Genomic DNA, 20,502 nt, shown 5'->3' with positions numbered 1-20,502 from the left:
GTTGGAATGTCAGAGTGATGACGTCGGCTCATCTAAAATGCCTTCAGTGGCTTTTTAGCTCTCAGTAAGTTTGGTTAAGGTCAAGTTTTAAAGATTTTCCTCCTAGAATTCATCCTGATCTCCCAGTCTCATAGATTATCTCAAGGACTGAGGATAGGGCTGTGCCATGTAACTTAAGAGGTCAGAAATTTCTAGCAGTTGCTTGTGGGAACACAAACTTAGAGGCGTCCTTGCAGAATTAATGGACATGGAGTAGTAATTAGGCAGTTGCACATGATTCAGTATTAACATTCCGTGGTTCTTCTCCTTAGAAAAACATCCGTTTGTATTTTTCAAGTAAAGCAAGTGTAGTCGTTGAATGCAGCCTGGGTAATATCAGGTGCCCTGAGGTGCCCTCCCAGGTTGTAATACAGTGTCTAAAAATAGCAGACAACCAGCTTTTAGCCACTGGTTCCTTATGACCTGAAAGATCTTTCTGTCCTAGAAGAGCGGGTGTGTTTTCTCTTCCTTCATCTTCTATGGGATGATGAGTGAAAACTTCCCCATGTTGGAGCTATACTAAAGAAAGACACACTTTCTATGTGATCAGCTGCATTTGTGTTGCATGACGGAGGTAGCCATGGACCACATGGGGCTAATGGGCCCTTGAAATGTGACAAATGAGAAACTGAATTTTTAACTACAATGTGTTAGAGTTGATCTTTGATTCAGTTATTGGAAGACATAAATTTGAAACAACTTGAGTGTGAGTCTACTTTCTCAACTGCACATCTTATGAAACATAAAGACAGATCAAGTATGTCTGATGAAGAATCCAAACTGAGATAAGCTATAAATGCAAAATATGCACCTAGGTTTCAAAGACTTAAAGAATGTAAAATATCTCATTAGTACTTCTTCTATTAATTATATATTGAAGTGACAATACTTTGGGTGTATTAGGTCAAATAAAGCATGTTAGAATTAATTTCACCTGTTTTTTTTTTTTTTTTTTTCCCTGTTTTAATGTGACTACCAGAAAGCCACTGCTATGGCAGTTGAGGCCTCAATTTTCTAAACTGACAAGATCAGGAAATATACATACTCAGAAATGTTGAATGTTTGCATCAGAAATATCCTTCATGGCATCAGACCAAATCTATGTAAGAAGAAATCTGCCAACTTGTCTTTTGAGAGGTCCGTAAATTGCAGAATGAGGCAGATGGCACTCAACTGATACCCTTAATAGTCTGTCAATATTGGCACTTGGACAGGTGCTTGTGAGAAATGGGCTTAGTATTGGGTAATAAAAAGAACTTCTGGATCTTCAAGGGGCAGATGTCTAAAACCCCACATCCCCACAAGCACGGTATATTTTTGGATAGTGCTTCCACTTGGTTATCTCTGCGATGGAGTGAAGATGCCTCAGGATCTGAATCTCAGGAATCAGGGTGATGCAGCTAAACAATCACTAATGGTGAGGCACAGCCTTCTTAACAAGGATTAGTCCTCCTGAGACAGTAAAGGGAGGGACTTTGCTGACAGTACAGTGGTTAGGGCTCCATGCTTCCACTGCAGGGAGCATGGGTTTGATCTGTGGTTAGGGAACTAAGATGCTGCAAGCCATGTGGCACAGCCAAAAGTAACAAAATTAACTAGTATGTCTTAGACAATCAAGAGTAAAAAGGCTGAAGATGCAAAGTAGTTAGTTGGCCACATATAAGAGTGAATAACTTTTAGCTGAAATAAAAAAGATTCCAACTTTTCTGTAGGGAGTAGAAGGTTGGAGGGCTCATAGGTACCTGCATTGGAGGGAGGCGGTTGTCCTTGAGTTCAGGTTGGGGCTGAGGATGGAATAAAGGAAGAGGCAGGAAAAGAAAACGGACATAAAAGGTGGTCATGGTTTTGACTACCTTGCCATTACCTCTACTCACCTTCAGCTGAACACCAAGGAATGGAAGCTGTTTGTCTAAGTGTAGTTTATTATAGAAATTGCCAGTGAGAATAGCTCCACTTGGTATGCATGCACACATGCTTAGTCACTTCAGTCATGTCCAACTCTTTGTGATCCCATGGACTGTAGCCCACCAGGCTCCTCTGTCCATGGGATTTCCCAGGCATGGATACTGGAGTGGATTGCCAGTATAACTAGGACTGTGTCACATTTCAAATGGATGCCTTTGTATAAAGGTGGCCTTGTACTCAAATGGCCTAGGCATTTATGTGTATGACAAGAAAATAGACTATCAGTTTTTAAATAAAATCATAAATTATATATCCAGTAGGGATTATCCTTGATCGTCCTTGCAAAATGGTTAACATATGGTTAACTACAGGTTATATAACAACATATGTATTTTTTTTTTCATTTTGCCAATATGTTGCCACTGCTTAGAATTCTGTTGGAGCTCTTTTATTGGAATTCCTTCCACAGCAAGTTTATAAGTTATACAACAAAATCAGGGTTATTATAATGCAGGATTAAAACACCACTCGCTGTAACAAGATAAAAAATTGTCGTATAAATTTGGGATCCCACTGCTAAAGAGTCTTAGGCTTTGCTGTGGAATCTACAACTCCTGATCCTGGCTTTCGTTTGCTATCAGGTTGTTCAGCTCCAACTTCAATTCAATGGACAGGGTTTCTGGCTCTAAAACTTTAGCTTTTGTGTAAAAATGAAGTATAATTGCTTTACAATGTTGTATTAGTTTCTGATGTACAGTGAAGTGGGTCAGCTATACATGTACCTATATCCCCTCCCTCCCTTTCTCCCACCCCTCCCCTGTCCCACCCATCTAGGTTATCACAGAGCCCTGAGCTGGGCCCTCTGTGCTATAAAACAGGTTCCCACTATGCAAATATGGTAGGGTATGTATGTCAGTTTTAATCTACCAATTCATCCCACCCTCCCCTTTCCCACCTGCATCCACATGTCCATTCTCTATGTCTGTGTCTCTATTCCTATCCCGCAAATAGGTTCATCTGTACCGTTTTTCTGGATTCTACATACATGCCTTGATATATGATATTTGATTTTTTTCTTTCTGACTTCACTCTGTATGACAGACTTTAGGTCCACCCACATTGCTACAAATGACCCAATTTCATTTCTTTTTATGGGTGCTTAATATTCTATTGTATATATGTACCGTATCTTCTTTATCCCTTTGTCTGTTTAGGTTGCTTCCATGTCTTGACTATTGTAAATAGTGTTGCAATGAACACTGGAGGTCCATGTATCTTTTTGAATTATGATTTTCTCAGGGTATGTGCCCAGGAGTGGGGTTGCAGAGTTGTATTGTAGTTCTCTGTTTAGTCTTTTTTTTTTTTTTTTTTTTTTTAATACCTCCATACTGCTCTTCGTAGTGGTCATATCAACTTACATTCCTACCAACAGTGTCGGAGGGTTCCCTTTTCTCTATACCCTCTCCAGCATTTATTGTTTGTAGAATTTTTGACGATGGCCATTTTGACTGTTATAAAGTGATAGCTCATTATAGTTTTGATTTGCATTTCTCTGATAATTAGTGATACTGAGCATCTTTTCATGTGCTTTTTGGACATGTATCTTCATTGGAAAAATGTCTATTTAGAGCTTCTGATCCTTTTTGATTTTTTTGAACATAGAGCTGTATGAGCTCTTTGTATATTTTGGAGATTAATCCCTTGTGGGTTACTTTGTTTGCCAACATTTTCTCCCATTCTGTGGGTTCTCTTTTTGTTTCGTTGATGGTTTCCTTTACTGTGCAAAAGTCTTTAATTAGATCTCATTTGTTTCTTTTTGTTTTTATTTTTATTACTCTAGGGGATGGATCCAAAAAGATATTGCTGCGATTTATGTCAGTGAGTGTTCTGCTTATGTTTTCCTCTAAGAGTTTTATAGTACTAGCCTTACTTTTATGTCTTTGATGCATTTTAAGTTTACTTTTGTGTTTGGATGTTAGAGAATGTTCTAATTTCATTCTTTTACATGCAACTGTACAGTTTTCCCAGCACCACTTACTGAAGAGGCTGTCTTTTCTCCATTGTATATTCTTGCCTTGTTTGTCATGGATTAGTTGACCATAGGTGCATGGATTTATCTCTGGACTTCCTATTCAGTTCCATTGCTCTACATTTCTCTTTTTGTGCCAACACTGTGCTGTTCTGATTACTGTAGCTTTGCAGTATAGTCTGAAGTCAGCGGCCTATTCCCCCCAGCTCCATTTGTCTTTCTCAGGATTGCTTTGGCTATTCTGAGTCTTTCGTGATTCCATACAAATTAAAAACAAAAAGTTGTTCTAGTTCTGTGAAAAGTACCATTGGTAAATTGATAGGGATTGCATTGAATCTGTAGATTGCCATGGGTAGTACAGTCATTTTGACAACATTGATTCTTCCAGTCCAAGAACATGGTATATCTTTCCCTCTGTTTGTGTCATCTTTGATTTCTTTCTTCAGTGTCTTACAGTTTTCATAGTAGCAATCTTTTGCCTCTTTAGGTAGGTTTATTTATAGGCATTTTATTCTTTTTGATGTGGTGGTAAAAAGGGGGTTGTTACCTTAATTTCTCTTTCTGATATTTTGTTATTAATATATAGGAATATAAGAGATTTCTGTGTATTAATTCTTTTTTTGGCTGCACCATTTGGCTTGGAGGATTTTAGTTCCCCTACCAGGGTTTGAACCCACTCCCTTGGTAGTTAGAGCAGGGAGTCCCCTCTCCTGAACCACCATGGAATTCCCTTCGTTTTGTATCCTGCACCTTTACTGAATTCAGTGATATGCTCTGGTAGTTTTCTGATAGCATCTTTAGGATTTTCTATGTATAGTGTTATGTCATCTGACAGTTTTACTTCTTTTCCAATTTGGATTCCTTTTATTTATTTATTCATTCATTCATTCTCTGATCGCCATGGCTAGGGGACTTGCAAAACTATGTGGAATAAAAGTGATGACAGTGGACACCTTATTCATGATCTTAGAGGGGATGCTTTGAGCTTTTCACTGTTGAGAATGATGTTAGCTGTGAGTTTGTTGTATATGGCCTTTATTATGTAATGTCCATTTTTGAGAGGAGGGACTAGTGACTAACATGGGCCATGAGGAATTTTTTGGGTACAGATATATTCAGTTTCTTAATTGTCTCAGTGTTTACAAGAGTTTTTTTCACTTTGCTAAAATTTATTAAGCTGTACACCCATGATTTTTTTTCACTTTTCTCTCTATACAGTTATATTTTAAAAGGTTATTTGAAAACTCAGTTTGTGTTGTCAGCACACTTACATACATTTATATACACATGCTAAAAGTATCTAGGAGGAAATACAGAATCAGCATTGATAATATAGTTATATCCAAGATTAATATATCCAAGTTATATTAATAAGTACAAAATCAAATGGCAAAATATTATGTATACTATGATTTTAGTTTTGGTAAAAGCAAACCAGGTAATATCTGATACCTAATATTAGCTATAATGATTTACAAAATTTATTAAAAAAAGCTAATATCTTTGCTGGGAAAGATTGAGGGCAAAAGGAGACGGGTGCAAAAGAGAATGAGATGGTTGGATGGCATCACTGACTCAATGGACATGAGGTTGAGCAAACTCTGGGAGATAGTGAAGGATAGGGAAGTCTGGCATGCTGCAGTTCATGGAGTCGCAAAGAGTTGGACGTGACTTAGCGACTGAACAACAACAAATATAGTCTTTCTGAATTATATAATTGCATGTTCACTACTTGAAGTTTGAAAAATATAGAAGATCTGAATATTATTAGCATACTCCTTGATGGTGACTTTTTTTTATGTGTTTGTGTAGGTCAGAACACTATATTTAATAAAAATTGAAATATTCTTCTATAATATGATGTTTAATATCTGTAGAAGTTATCATTATATGAAAGTGGTATAGCTGATTAAACATATTCCTAGAAGTTTTTTGCATATTTAGGCTTCAGACAATATGTGTCCATGTACTATCACCTATACTATTATTAAAAATATAAAACACAACAACAAACTATTCAACATTTTAGCAGGCTTAAATTTTTGTACATGTAACAGTAATAAACTCATTTTTCTCTTGTTCCCGAGGATAATATTGACAATAGATAGGACAGCCTACATTTTGGATGTTATGTACTTCTCACAAATACTATCATGAGTATTACTATCATTATGAATAAATGAGTTAATTACTATGTATGTGTGAACTCTGAGGTGTTCACCATGCTAGGAATGACATTAGGACTTTGTGTCTATTTTATCTCTGTTAATCAGCAGCAGCATCTTTCATAGATGGGCAAATATGCAATGAAATATAAGCAAAAAGCACTGGGGAAAGCTTTGAGAATGTATGATAGGCATACAGAGAAGTTAGTACATAGCAATACATGGAAACTATGCATAGACACATATGTAGAAGCTACATAATTTCATTTTCTTCCCTTTGTTCTCTAGGAGAGCATAGAGCAGACTGTTGATCTGATCATTGTATTAGTTTTCATTTTAAATTATAAAATTACTGAGATAAGTAGGTTTTTTTTTTACTTTATTTACAGACATAAATGAAAGCTCTTAAAAAGGCAGGTCTCCTTGTGCAGAAATCTGAAAAATACTAATTTCATTTATCAAGGATTGATTATATAACTCCATTCCCCCCAATAATATGGTTCACATTTCACATACTATGGTGTGTTAACTGGGACCAGTCTTGAGAAGCACAAACTCAATTGCCGGTTCCTCAGTCCACAGAAATCGCCACGTGAATGACAGATGTACATCTTGACACATGATCAGTAACGTCACACTTTTCAAAGTCTGTCTGTGGTTGGCCATCACGCATTTGCTGTTCAGTTCTCACGAAGTCAGCAGAGAACATAGTGTGCTACAAATTTGTCCCCAGAGAAGAACACACCTGATATTTTATAAAAATATACCATCAAAAGAGAATTAGTGATGAAGCTGGAAGTGTAGCAAAGAAGTGAAAATTGATAAGGCTAAAGTGAAATTTGAATCATAAATGTAGTCATGGACGAAAAAGCTGAATGTAGAAATGATATCACCTTTTGAGAGATTCTAGATATGCAGCCAGAGGTCTATAGTGAAAATGAACTTAATCAAAACAAATGTAAACCGTGGTTGAGATAAAAAGGAGGAAGATTTCCCAAAGGTAGTGACACCAAAAAAAAAAAGAAAATCCACATTAAAGAAACTCCTAGAAATACCAGGACACGGGGCTTCAAAGGATGAAATGTTGGCAGCTGATCCAGACTTCCAAAGGAACATGAAGATTACACAAAGCACAGGAAAGATGCTCGTTTGGGATCTCAAGTTATCAGATGAGAAGGAGAAGGCAAGTGCTGTGTGAAGTACTCCTGATAAGTTTCCTAAAAAGAACTAAAACAATTTTTAATTTTTTAGGGTTTCCAGTTAGTGTACTAAATATTTATTTACAGTTTTTTATTTCCCTATACTTATAGTGAGAGGGATTTTGATATTTTAACAAAAATTTTTAAAGTCCAGAGCACAATTGCATGTTTATCCATTGATTGTAGAGATTGCACAGTTGTTCTTATAATCCTGCACTACTGTCCAAAGCAGGACCTGCCTGAATACCTACACCCCAATGGGTGGATGCACCTGATTTACTGTAAATCTGTGGAACACTGACCTTTTAGTTTTTGTCACTAACCTTTTAGAAACCTGTTCAAGATATAATCAAATTATTGAATTTCATGATTTGAAATGTTCATATCCATTCTGTTTCTTCTTAGGTAAAAAGAGGGAGGCATCAGATTTTTATTTTTTTTATTTTTTGTAAAATTAAAGATCTTTCCAAAGACCCAACTAGCAAAGAGGAATTTAAATTTTGTGTTAACACGTACAAAGAAATGGAACTAATTTGAGGGCAACAGCATGCATGTTAGTTAAGAAAATGGTTGCGTTCTCTCAGAAGCTCAAAGTGGAGGGCAGAATAGGAAACTATCTAACTTCCAGCATGCCAGGTATAAGTCACAGGAGAACAGCAAGCTGTGGGGTTTGCATGTCCTGGTCACCCACTGAATGACTGCAGGATTAGAAGTTCTTATGAAACGCTTTCCTGGCCAAAGCAGTGATGTGTGAGGGTGTCTGATGGTTGAGGTCTCATTTATCCTGCAGCTTTGTACCTGAATATTATTTAGGCCCATTATGCAGTAGGAGCCATTAAACATCTGTGCACTTGCTGGCCACTTCAGCTGTGACAGCGAACTGTGAGATGATTGGAGAGACTGTGTGTAAATGTCCTCTGGGTTATGTGCAGGGATGCCATATCTGTGATAATCCAAGCAATGATCATCGGCTACCACTCTGTCTACACTGAAAGTGAGAGCCGCAGAAAATCATCTATTTTCAACTGGGAAGATTCCTTGTTGTGATTTTCTTCTAAAAGAGCGAATACAGCAAAAATGTGAAGGCTAAAAGCTTCAGAGATTAAATCGCCCTTGAGTTCCTTCCTAGTATTGATAGTGGTCTTGCCATGTGGGAAATTTAGGCAGGTTGCTCTTGTTCCTAGAAGCTGATGTTGGGATAGTTATAAAGTCTGGTTAAACTGTATTTCAAGAAAATCTCATTACAGAGATGACTGTAATGCCATGTGCCAAGAAATTTTCTGTGGCTTGAAACCATCTTCTGGTTTTTATTATTTTTTATTATTTTTATTGAGATGAAATTCAGACAACACAAAATTATGCATTTTAAAGTATATGATTCATTGGCATTTTGTACATTCACAGTGTTGCGCATCTGTTATCTCTGTCTAGTTCCAAATTATTTTATCACCCTGATATAAAGCCCCACGCCCATCAAGAAGTCACTACATTCCCTTGCCTGCTCCGCCCGGCCACCTCCTAACAGCATGACGTTTTCGACAAGGTTCATCCATACTGTAGCATGCACCAGTGCTTCATTCCTTTTGATGCCTGAGCAGTATCCCGTTGTATGGATATGCCACAGGGTGTCTGTCATCCGTCAGTGGACATCTGGGTTAGTTCCACCTTTTGTGAATAATACCACTATGAGTATTTTTGTACGGTTATTTTGAGTACTTGTTTCCTGTAGTTTGGGGTATATACCTAGTAGTGAAATTTCTGGGTCTTACGGCAAGTCTGTGTTAACCTTTTATTTATTCTTCTTCTGACTTTATGTGTTTATTTTTGTGCTGGAACTTCGCTGCTGACTGTGGGCTCTCTCTTCCTTGCGGCGGCGGCATCTCTTGCCGTGGAGCGTGGGCTCAGGCACCGTGGCTCATGGCTCAGGCTCTGCAGCCTGTGGGATCTTCCTAGACTAGAAATTGGATCCGTGTCCTCTGCTTTGGCAGACAGATGCTTAAACACTGGACCACCAGGGAAGTCGCTATGTTAGCTTTTTGAGGATTCACCAAACTGTGTTCTGCCTTGCAGCTTTTAGTTGTTCCACGTGTAAGGAGGAAATTCTTGTTCCCACTCCTAATGCTTCCTGTGGTTTACTCTGCCCTATATTCAGTCTACCCCAGAGGAGGCAGAGTGGCTTGCCTGACTTGAGAGCCTGCAGAACACACGTCTTCCTCTCCTTTCCTCTCTCCAGCCCTCTTAGGTGGAGAGGCCGGTCCCAGCCTGTTCTGATATGACCAGATGGAGAAGGCTTACTGGTTCTCATGTACTGTATGGAGACCAGTTGGGCTTTCCTCTCTGAACTGACCTCTAGCAGAACAAATGCAGATCTTTGTTTTTTAACTTGGTTTGTCAAGTAGTCTGGAACCTGTGCAGGATTCAGTATGTTATATTGTTGGGGATTCTTTTGGGAATCCCACAACTTAGGATCTAAAAAGTTAGGAGGTCAGAAGAATTTGAACTTTGTTAATGTGGCCTGGACTTGCAGGTTTAAGATCTAACTGCCACTTACATTTAGCAATGTCAACTTGATGAAGTCACCTAATACTTGACTTTCAATTTCTTTGTCAATGAAAATGAGAGAATCCCGTTCACCCTTCTTCTGTAACAAATATGCCGTGGGACTCATGTCCGTATCAAAGCAGATGCATGGTAGCAAATGACCTGACCCAAGGAGAAGGTCTAATTTACATTTTTGTTTCAAATATTTTAATACCTTTTTTTTATAAGGTTTTTATGGTGTAAGTAAAATACCATATCTGAATTTTAACAACCTGACCACAAAATTTCCAGCAGAATGATTGCTTCAGGAATATGGTACAGATAGAGAAGTTGGTAAGTCTCCAACTTTAAGGAGAAAACAGATGACCTACGCGGGTAAGCATTCACCTCCCAACACCTGATGATGTGATCAGAGTGCCTGGCTACTTCTCCACTAAGGTCATTTCAGACTCTGAAATTGAAGAAATGATTTTTACTTGGAAGAAAAAAAAAACATTTTAAGGCAACTCTGTGATCATATAAAGACAGTTTTGTGAATTCATTTAGCCACCTCTCGATTCCCAGAATGCTCCCTCCAGTAAGAAGTGCTCTTATCTCTTCTTGTATCTTGTCTTAGGTTACACGCCACCTTTCCAAACTCTTCGACAGCATTGCGGATCTGCAGTTTGAAGGTGATCAGGATGCCTCTGCACACAGGGCGGTTGGAATGTACAGCAAAGACAAGGAGTACGTCCCATTCCCAGCTGAGTGTGAATGCATAGGCCATGTAAGAGCTGATTATGAGATTCGCTATGCTAGGGGAGGATGGGGGTGTCGTTTTTAAAAGTTGAATGGAACCAGAAATTGTCCGTTCATGTCAGTTGTCAGGCTCTGCTTAGTCTTGTGCTTCGAGATTCCTGTTTACGTCGGTCTGGTGTGTCCGAGGAGTCGTCTGCCAAGCTTCCTACCCTGTGCATCAGGCTTCAGCAGCCTACACGGGCTCGGAGATACTAGCAGTTGAGCTGGGCAGGAAGGACTGCCACGGACTGAATGAGCAGACCCCAGAATTAGTAGCAAATGCCACCCAGTGACTGAGTCTCCTGCAGAGAGAATTACTTTCAGCCCTGCTCACCATTCGGGGAAGGATCAAGGTGAAGCAGTGCCTTGCAGTGAAGCACATTAGAAAGTGGCTGCAGTTCAGGATTCTGAGGTGGATGTTGTCAATGGCTGCTTGTAAATAACTTTGGTTGAGTCCGCAAAGCTGATGTCACATATACCAGTTACCGCATGCACAGACAGTTAACATGTTCTCTTCTCTCACAAACACCTCAAATATATTCTTAACAGTTATCTGTAAGAACAGCTCGTTATGATTTATGAAGGAGCTATTGGTGTTTTCAGATGATTTAGAGGAATTGCATCTTTTTATGATGATGCTTGTATAACTTAAAATTTAATCCACAAGTAACGGCGAGAGTAGCCTCTATTAAAGAACAATTTAGGTTGAGGCAGGGGGTTCTTTCAAGGGCCCTTTACAGAAATCTGATGGCAGCCTCTTTTTCTTCAGGGGTTTTCTCTGTTGCTTTTTAATATTGTACCAGAAAATCCTGCCAAATGCAGGGAAAGCAGATGGTGGAATACTTTGATTAAAGTATATATTTGATCTCTTGGGCTCTTTAGGATATTATTACAGTGATTAGAAAAAATCACCATAAACTATCTTGACAAAAGTGTGTTGCTGTCTGCCTCCTCCCTAGCAGACTGCTAGCTGACTGGCATAGCGCCTGGAAGGAGGACAGTCCAATTGATGGATGCGGTTATCACTAGCAGAAACCTTTGATATTGAAAGTTTTCACAGTGCTCTAATTTATCCTGTATAAGCAACTTATGCTAGAGACTTTTGGGCATGTACCACATGTGCCCTCTAATTGCCTTTCTTTTATTAAAATATGCTTTTCCTTTAGGTCTTCCACCCACCCCACACTTTTATGATTGGTTCCTCCCAATTTTGGCTGTTTGCCTTTTATTTGACAAGTGTTTATTGAATACCTACTATGTCCCAGCCACTGGGTTTGGCCTTTGGAAATCCAGAAATGAGTAAGACATAGCACCTGTCCTTTGGGAACTCTTGGGCTCTTTGAAGAAATAGATGTTCACATAATTAGTGATAACAGAAAGTGATGATTCTTGTTACAAAGAGTTGGACAGAAGCTGATGAAAGACTAAGATGTGAGAAGGTATCAAGCAAGTACCTCATCAGGGCTTAGTTCTCAACTCATTGAGCTGAGTTGCTCTTGGTGGCATAGTCTCTAAACATGGGCTGATGTGTGTGTATGTATGTATGGTACATAACACATACCGTGTATGTATGTTTGGTCTTCCCAGATGGACTGGAGAGTTCTGAAGAACAGGTGGCCATATTGAGGACATGGATCCCAGAGCATCTGGGAGATGCTAAAATGATATATGACTTACTTACTGAAGGAGCCTGTTGCTTGGTGACATTGAGTTGTGCTGAGTGATGATAATAGTGCTTAGATCTCCTGCACTCAGGCATGGGAACAAAGCCCGGCTAGGAGGCCAGGGGAGAAGGCTCCTAGGATATTGGGCCATAGCAAAGGCCATGCTTCCTTCTTCCAGTAGGGAAGGCTGTCAACTCATTGACCACATATCACTCCTTCCCAGTTCTCCAGAGAAAGAGGTTGTAGGAATGAATACTGCTGCCATCTTCACAGAGGCAGGGAAAGAAATCAATTATATAATTTCAGGATCTCATACAGTCCTTGGGATTTATTTAGTATGGTCATTTTTATCACCATGATCAATTATTTTCAAATGGTATAGGTATCCTTTTGTTATATAACATCATCCTTGGGAGACATATATACAGATAAATATAACAAAGCATATTTGAATAGAATAGAAAACTGGCTGAAATATATCTGTGGGAACAAAATACACTTTGAATTTTTTTCAAGATTGATTTTCACAAGTCAGCAGTTGTCCTCTTTCTCATCTCCTACTGTCTAATTTCTGACAAGTGTGAAGAGGAGAGCCAGTAGGGAATATAATTAAGACACTTGCTGAAAACACTGTAAGACTAGGTACTATAGAGATTTTAGGGTAGAATCTTCGGTATATTTAAAAATCATCAAAAATAAATTAAAAAATCCATTTTCTAGACTCAGAAAGCAAATTTATGGTTACTGAAGGAGAAAGGGGACAACGGGATAAATTAGGAGGTTGGGATTAACAGATACACACTACTATATTTAAAGTAGATAAACAGCAAGGACCTATTATAGCATAGGGAACTGTATTCAATATCTTATAATAACCTATAATGGCAAAAAATCTGAAAAGTAATACATATATATGTATAATTGGATCACTTTGCTGGACACCTGAAACTTAGCACTGCATTGTTATATCAGGTACACTTAAAAAAATCCATATCCTGTGATTTTCAAATCTCTAGAATTTTACTGTAACATACTGGCTGTGATGTTTGGTTTGTCAAAACACTGTGTGTTGCCAGACAGGAACTTGATCTAGAGCCCTCTGATCTTCAAATCTGAAAAATGAAGAATGGAGAACACCTTGTCTGGTTAGGTTGTGGAAATTTATGAGGCAGCTGGTAGGTGAAAGATGAGCGGTATCCTGTCAGAAGACAGTTTTCTGTAGGGAAGACTTCCTCTGTCAGTAGTTCACCAGCCCCTTTGAGTTACCTTCTAGTACAGGAGTTTAAAACATTGGGTTGGCCAAAAAGTTCATTTGAGTTTTTCCATGAGATCTTACAGAAAGCCTGACCAAACCTTTGGCCAACCCAATAAATCCACCTGAGGCCTTCCTCTCTTTGTAGCCTTCAAGCCTGAGAGAGGATAGCATTATCCCTCTTCCATAGGTAAGCCTGTGTTACTACATTTGTTTGCTTTAAAAGGTGGAAACCTGGCTCCTGAAGCTGGAACGGACCATGCAGGAGACAGTGCGTCATTCCATCACAGAGGCCATCGCAGTCTATGAAGACAAACCCAGGGAACTGTGGATTTTTGATTTCCCGGCTCAAGTTGCACTAACCAGCTCGCAAATATGGTGGACTACAGATGTAGGAATAGCCTTCAGTAGGCTAGAGGAAGGCTATGAAACGGCCCTAAAGGATTTCCATAAAAAACAGGTATTTTGTAAAATTCGTGATTTTGCGATTTTAAGAGACTGGAAGAGGTAACCTTGCTTCATTCATTCATTCTTGTTTATGAAGTGTTTTATGTGTTAAGGGCATGATGCTGGGGAAATTTTTAGCAGTCACTTGTTTATCCATTTTTTAGCTTGGTGGCGTTCTTATTTTTTACATTGGTTTAAAAAAATCCATCTTTAAACAACAAGGTCCTAATAGCACAGGGAACTATATTCAATATCCTGAAATAAGCCATAATGGAAAGAATATAAAAAAGTATTATATATATATGGATATATATATGTATACACACAAATATATATATAAAACTGAGTCAGGTGGCTGTACAGCAGAAATTAATGCAGCATTGTAAATCAACTATACATCAATAAAAAAAAATCCATTCTTGTCTGTTATCTTGGAAGAATCTAGTCTATCACCCACACCTAGATATGGTACCGATTTCTTTCTCCTAGGTAAGACTCTCCATCTAGACTGATCACATACTTGGTGCATGATTTTCTTGACTCAGTAAGACAGAGGATTGTTCAAACAAGACAAATGTTTTCATGTATTTTCTTTTTCTGTTCATTATAAATCACAGGTGAGCAACTTTTGAAGAGAGTCTATTTTGAACTCCATTTTATTTACCCCAGTCATTCTATTACTTCTCTTTAAATTTCCCTCTTAAGATGTGCTCTTGGCTGTGAAACAATTCAGAGATAGAACCTTTCTCTTGGCTTAAGATTAAGAGAATATGAGGCTTATCTTCTAGGGCCAAGATGCTCAGTATTTTCCATGTGTCAGCAGCATTGGTATCACCAGAGAGCGTGACAAAAATACAAAATCTCAAGGCCTACCCAACGCCTACTGGTACCAAAGTATGTTTTTTAACAAAATTCCCAGAAGATTTGTATGCAGTTGAGTTTGAAAAGCTTTGTTGTATATTTTGGAAAAAACCATGCTGGTGTGATTGTGCATAAGCATTATATATTAGAATAAATATTATTAGTTAAGAAAAAGGGAATATTACACTTTGAAAGATACTTGTTTATTTTTTAACTTTCTGTTTTATATTGGAGTATAGTTGATTAGTGTTGTGTTAGTTTTAGGTGTGATTCAGTTACACTTATACATGTATCTATTATTTTTCAAATTCTTTTCCTGTTTAAGTTGTTACATAGCTGAGCAGAGTTCCCTGTGCTGTATAGTAGGTCTTTATTGCTTATCTATTTTAACTATAGCACTGTGTTCCTGTCTATCCCAATCTCCCTAACTATCTGTTTAAATATTTTAGTATATGTGCTGCCAAAGCGAGCACTGTTTAAATATTAGTTTGTCTACCCTTCTTGTATTCAGTGGATAAAGTCAGAATCCAGATTTGTTAAATGACTTTCCCAATGTTATAAAATTTGTAAGTAACACAGGTGCAGTCCACCAGCTTGAGAATGCTTTCCATTCCTCTGCATTGCTTCTCTTCTTAGCAGTATTTTAACTGGAGTGCCTTAAAAATCATATAGATTTGGATAATGAATACTTGGGTTGATTCAGTTCAGTTCGGTTGGTCAGTCATGTCTGGCTCTTTGTGACTCCATGGACTGAAGCACGTCAGGCCTCCCTGTTCATCACTAACTTCTGGAGCTTGCTCAAACTCAAGTCGATTGAGTCAGTGATGCCACCCAACCATCTCCTCCTCTGTCGTCCCCTTCTCCTCCTGCCTTCAATCTTGCCCATCATCAGGGTCTTTTCCAGTGAGTCACTTCTTTGCATCAGGTGGCCAAAGTATGGAGTTTCAGCTTCAGCATCAGTCCTTCCAATGAATATTCACGACTGATTTCCTGTAGGATGGACTGGTTGGATCTCCTTTCAGTCCAAGGGACTCTCAAGAGTCTACTCCAATACCACGGTTCAAAAGCATCAATTCTTCAGTGCTCAGCTCTCTTTATGGTCCAGTTCTCACAGCCATACATGACTGCTGGAAAAATTATTCCTTTTAATTTGGCTCTTATAATCTTGGGTGTCTGTGTATGCTCAGTCATGTCCAACTCTACAGTTCATGGACTGTAGCCTGCCAGGCTCCTCTGTCCATGAGATTATCCAGGCAAGAATACTGGGTTGCCATTTCCTTCTCCGTTCATCTTGTGTAGAGACCACCTAACTTATTTACATTTCTAAAGAAGTTTTTGCATCCTTTACTTTTGAAGAACAGTGTATTCTTGATTTTACCTCCTTAGGAAAATGGGGCATGAATTTCTATTTAGTAGGCTTGAAGTTACAGGTTTAGATTGATAGACATGGCTGTTTATTCCCTAGGACAGTATCTCTGCCATTGTCGTCAATGTCACATGGATGAGAAAGCTGTTTTTTTCCATGGGTAAAAATAACTGAGATGAGTAAATTGTAATGAATCCTATTATGCTTATAAAATTAACTTTCTGGTTAGTTGATTTATTGTTATCTATGCTATTGTTATAACTGCAGTATTTTTATTATATATTTTAAAATATATATAAGGATACTATAAAATACTTAATATCCTATCTTAAATTTCAGCTACTGTTGATCACTCCTCAAATTTCAGTCTTTCAAGAAGCATATTTCTACTTACTCTATGCTGATATTTTCTCCTCTCTTCATTAAATTCACAGTAGACATTATCAAATAGTATCCTTTTATGTGGCTATACCAGAATTGATGTCCTCCTTTCCATTCTCCTTGCTCCCATTATTTTTTGTGATAATTAGAATAATGCTTAAAACAGTAAATGATACTTTATGAATATTTCTTTTTTATATCAACTTTATCATTTTCAGTTTCACATTTTCATTATTATGTATGTATTGTTAAAGATGAAAATTCAGATACAGAAAGGAAAAAAGGCAAATATTTTTTTTTAATTAAATTATTTTAATTTGAGGTTGATTACTTTATAATATTGTGATGATTCTTGCCGTACATCAACACACATCACCCATGGGTGCCCGGGTGTCCCCCACCCTGAACCCCCGCCACGACCCTCCCCACCCCGTCCCTCTGGGTTGTCCCGGGGCGTTAGCTTTGGGTGCTCGGCTTCATGCATTGAACCTGTACTGATCGTCCGTTTCACATATGGTGATGTGTATGTTTCAGTGCTATCCTCTCAAATCATCGCCTTCTCCCACACAATGTAAAAGTCTGTTCTTTACGTATGTGTCTCTTTTGCTCTCCTGCATGTAGGATTGTCATTACTGACTTTCTACATCCCATGTATGTGTTAATATAAAGCATTTGTGTTTCTCTTTCTGTCTTACTTCACTCTGTACAACAGGGTCCAGTTTCATCCACCTCATTAAAACTGACTCTAAAAGACACTCATAGATGCACTTCCCACAGAAAAGCATTGACAACTTTTTGGCATAGAGACATCAGAAATTTTTCCTTGTATCTACTGTTTCTTTCTTTCTGTATAAATGTGTGTGTGTGTATGTGTGTGTTGGTATGTAGCTGTTCCCATGTTGGTATGTAGCTGTTGCCATTTCCTTCTCCAGGTGATCTTCCCAACCCAGGGATGGAACCTGGGTGTCCCACATTACAGGCAGATTCTTTACAATCTGAGCCACAGGGGGCGCCTGTAACCCTAGTTACTTATGTTGATTGTATGTGTATAAATAAGAGAAATGTCTTTTTTTTTTTTACTTCCATGCATTTTGTTACATTTTCCCTTGACATACATAATATCAAACTCACACTAGAAATGGTCAAATAATATTCCTTTATGTGGCTATACCAGAATTGATGCCCTCCCTTCTGCCAGACTCAGGTTGGCTCCAACAGTCTGACCGCTCTTCAGGCACTGTTCTAGGCTGTGTGGGTCTGGCTGTGTAGTTTCTGTGTTCATGATGCTTACATTCTGCCTTTAATAGTTCTTACCTCTTCCTCCTAAAGACCTTAGAGGGCGTTTCTCCATCGCCACTTCCCCATTTACTTGTTGTCTAATCTTATCTTGGTATTAAATCCCCTGGTTCATTGTGTTGTTATCATTTTAAATCTTACATAGATTTATCAATATATTTAACAAAGACTTTGCTCATTTTTTTAAATGCTGCTTCTTATTTCTAAGTCCAGTTTTTCTTTTGAAGTATATCTTGTAACTCTTTGCCGAGTGATAATAGGGAGTTTTCTGATCTCTTGTCTTTTTTTACTTCTTTCTTGATCGTTTAAGTAGAGAATTCAAAATTGAGGATTATTGTCATTTAGAATTTTTAAAATATTCCATTATTTGGGGGCCTTTATGGTTGTAAAGTTTTAGGTCAGTCAGATTGTTTTTCCTGCATAAATAATCTGTCTTTGGCAGATTACACAACTTTATTTTTCTTTTTGTGTTTCTGATGTTTTATTTTACTCTTGTGTATTTTGTGTGTGTGTGTGTGTGTGTGTGTGTGTGCTTTTTAAACTTGGTTTGCTGAGGGCTGAGTGAGCTTTGTGAATCTTTAGTTCCATGTCTGTCTTCAGTTTGGGAAAATTCTTTTCCATTTTTTCTTTGATGCGTTCTTTCTGTGGTCTCTCTTTTCTTTCTCAGTAATTTTATCAGCTGTATGTTGAAACTTCTCATGTGATCCTCTTTGCCTTTTAACCTTTATTTTTTCAAACTTTCCACATTTTTTGTGTGCAATTTCAATGACTTTTGGAATCTGTCTTCCCAGTTCACTGTTTCCTCTTGTTTATAATGAAGAAAAAGGAGTCCAAGGCCAGATTACATAGATTCAAACCTCAGCTTTGCCTTTTTATTAGTTGTATGACTTTGAGCAGGTTATTTAACCACTCTGTGTGCCTCAATTTCATGATCTGTAAAACAGATAATAATGACATCACAGTATTGTTAGAGGATTAAATTAGTTAATATCAGTAAAAAACTATTTAAAAGTATTTGACAAAATTTAAGTGCTATGTGTTAGCTTTTGCTGATACAATGAAAATAATGATAGCAATGGCAATGTTGTCTAATGTGATGCATAATTTAAGGAGTTCTTCCCCAGTGATTATCATAAAACTTTTCAAATGTGTGAAAGAGTTGAAATAGTACAGTGATGTACAGGCCTGCCACCTAGGTTCTACAATCAACATTTTGTTTTGGTTTCTTACTTTCATACCACATTATCTATGCTTAATCCAGCCCTTTATTATTCCATCAACATACCTTATATTTATGATTCATTTCAAAGGAAGTTGCAGATGTCAGTCATCTTTACCCCTAAGTCCCTTGGACTGCAAGGAGATCAAACCAGTCCATCCTTAAGGAAATCAGTCCTGAATGTTCATTGGAAGGACTGATGCTGAAGCTGAAGCTCCAATACTTTGGCCACCTGATGGGAAAAACTGACTCCTTGGAAAAGACCCTGATGCAGGGCAAGATTGAAGGCAGGAGGAGAAGAGGATGAGAGAGGATGAGATGGTTGGATGGCATCACCGATTCTATTGACGCAAGTTTGAGTTGGAGATGGACAGGGAAGCCTGGCGTGCTGCAGTCCATGAGGTTGCAGAGTCAGACATGACTGAGCGACTGAACTGAACCCGATTCATCAGTTTGATTTCAGTTACTGTATCTCAATTTCTCCAAGTTCTTTTTTACTTCTGTAAAAATCAGTTTTTGATGAGTTACCTCTTCATATGGTTTTTAGTTTTTATATCTCATTACTAGTCTTATTTAGATTATTCTACTGATTGTCTTGAGGCCGGTTTTTAAAATTTGAATTTATTTTGTGTACATTCATTTTCTATTAAATTTATTTATCTTTAAATGAAGTAATGATGAATATTTTTAATGAGAAAATGTACAATTCACAAAGAAAATAAACATCATAAACCATTCAACACCTAACAACAAGGAAATAAGCATCAGTTCGGTTCAATTCAGTCACTCAGTCATGTCCGACTCTTTGCAACCCCATGGACTGCAGCATGCCAGGCTTTCCTGTCCATCACCAACTCCTAGAGCTTGCTCAAACTCATGTCCACTGAGTGGGTGATGCCATCCAGCCATCTGATCCTATGTCGTCCCCTTCTCCTCCTTCCTTCAATGCTTCCCAGTATCAGGGTCATTTCAAATGAGACAGCTCTTCACATAAGGTGGCCAAAGTATTGGAGTTTCAGCTTCAGCATCAGTCCTTCCTATGAATATTCAGGACTGATTTCCTTTAGGATGGACTGGTTGGATCTTCTTGCAATCCAAGGGACTCTCAGGAGTCTTCTCCAATGCCACAGTTCAAAAGCATCAATTCTTCAGCACTCAGCTTTCTTTATAGTCCAACTCTCACATCCGTACATGACAACTGGAAAAACCATAGCCTTGACTAGACGGACCTTTGTTGGCAAAGTAATGTCTCTGCTTTTTAATATGCTGTCTAGGTTGGTCATAACTTTTCTTTCAAGGAGTAAACGTCTCTCTATTTCATGGCTGCAGTCACCATCTGCAGTGATTTTGGAGCCCAAGAA

At 38.2% G+C, this 20,502-nt stretch overlaps 1 protein-coding gene across 1 annotated transcript in view; it reads left to right on the top strand.

Annotated features, from left to right (window-relative positions):
• DNAH11 (dynein axonemal heavy chain 11) overlaps nucleotides 1–20,502 on the top strand; it is a 344,761-nt gene that overhangs the window by 89,749 nt on the left and 234,510 nt on the right. The window contains exons 29-30 of the mRNA XM_070470248.1: nucleotides 10,495–10,644; nucleotides 13,798–14,031. Coding sequence (XP_070326349.1) covers nucleotides 10,495–10,644; nucleotides 13,798–14,031 — 384 coding nt within the window. The remainder of the gene's footprint in view (nucleotides 1–10,494; nucleotides 10,645–13,797; nucleotides 14,032–20,502) is intronic.

Source organism: Odocoileus virginianus, chromosome 1 (genome assembly GCF_023699985.2).
Source record: "Odocoileus virginianus isolate 20LAN1187 ecotype Illinois chromosome 1, Ovbor_1.2, whole genome shotgun sequence".
NCBI lineage: Eukaryota > Metazoa > Chordata > Mammalia > Artiodactyla > Cervidae > Odocoileus > Odocoileus virginianus.
This window is presented reverse-complemented; position numbering and strand designations above follow the sequence as displayed.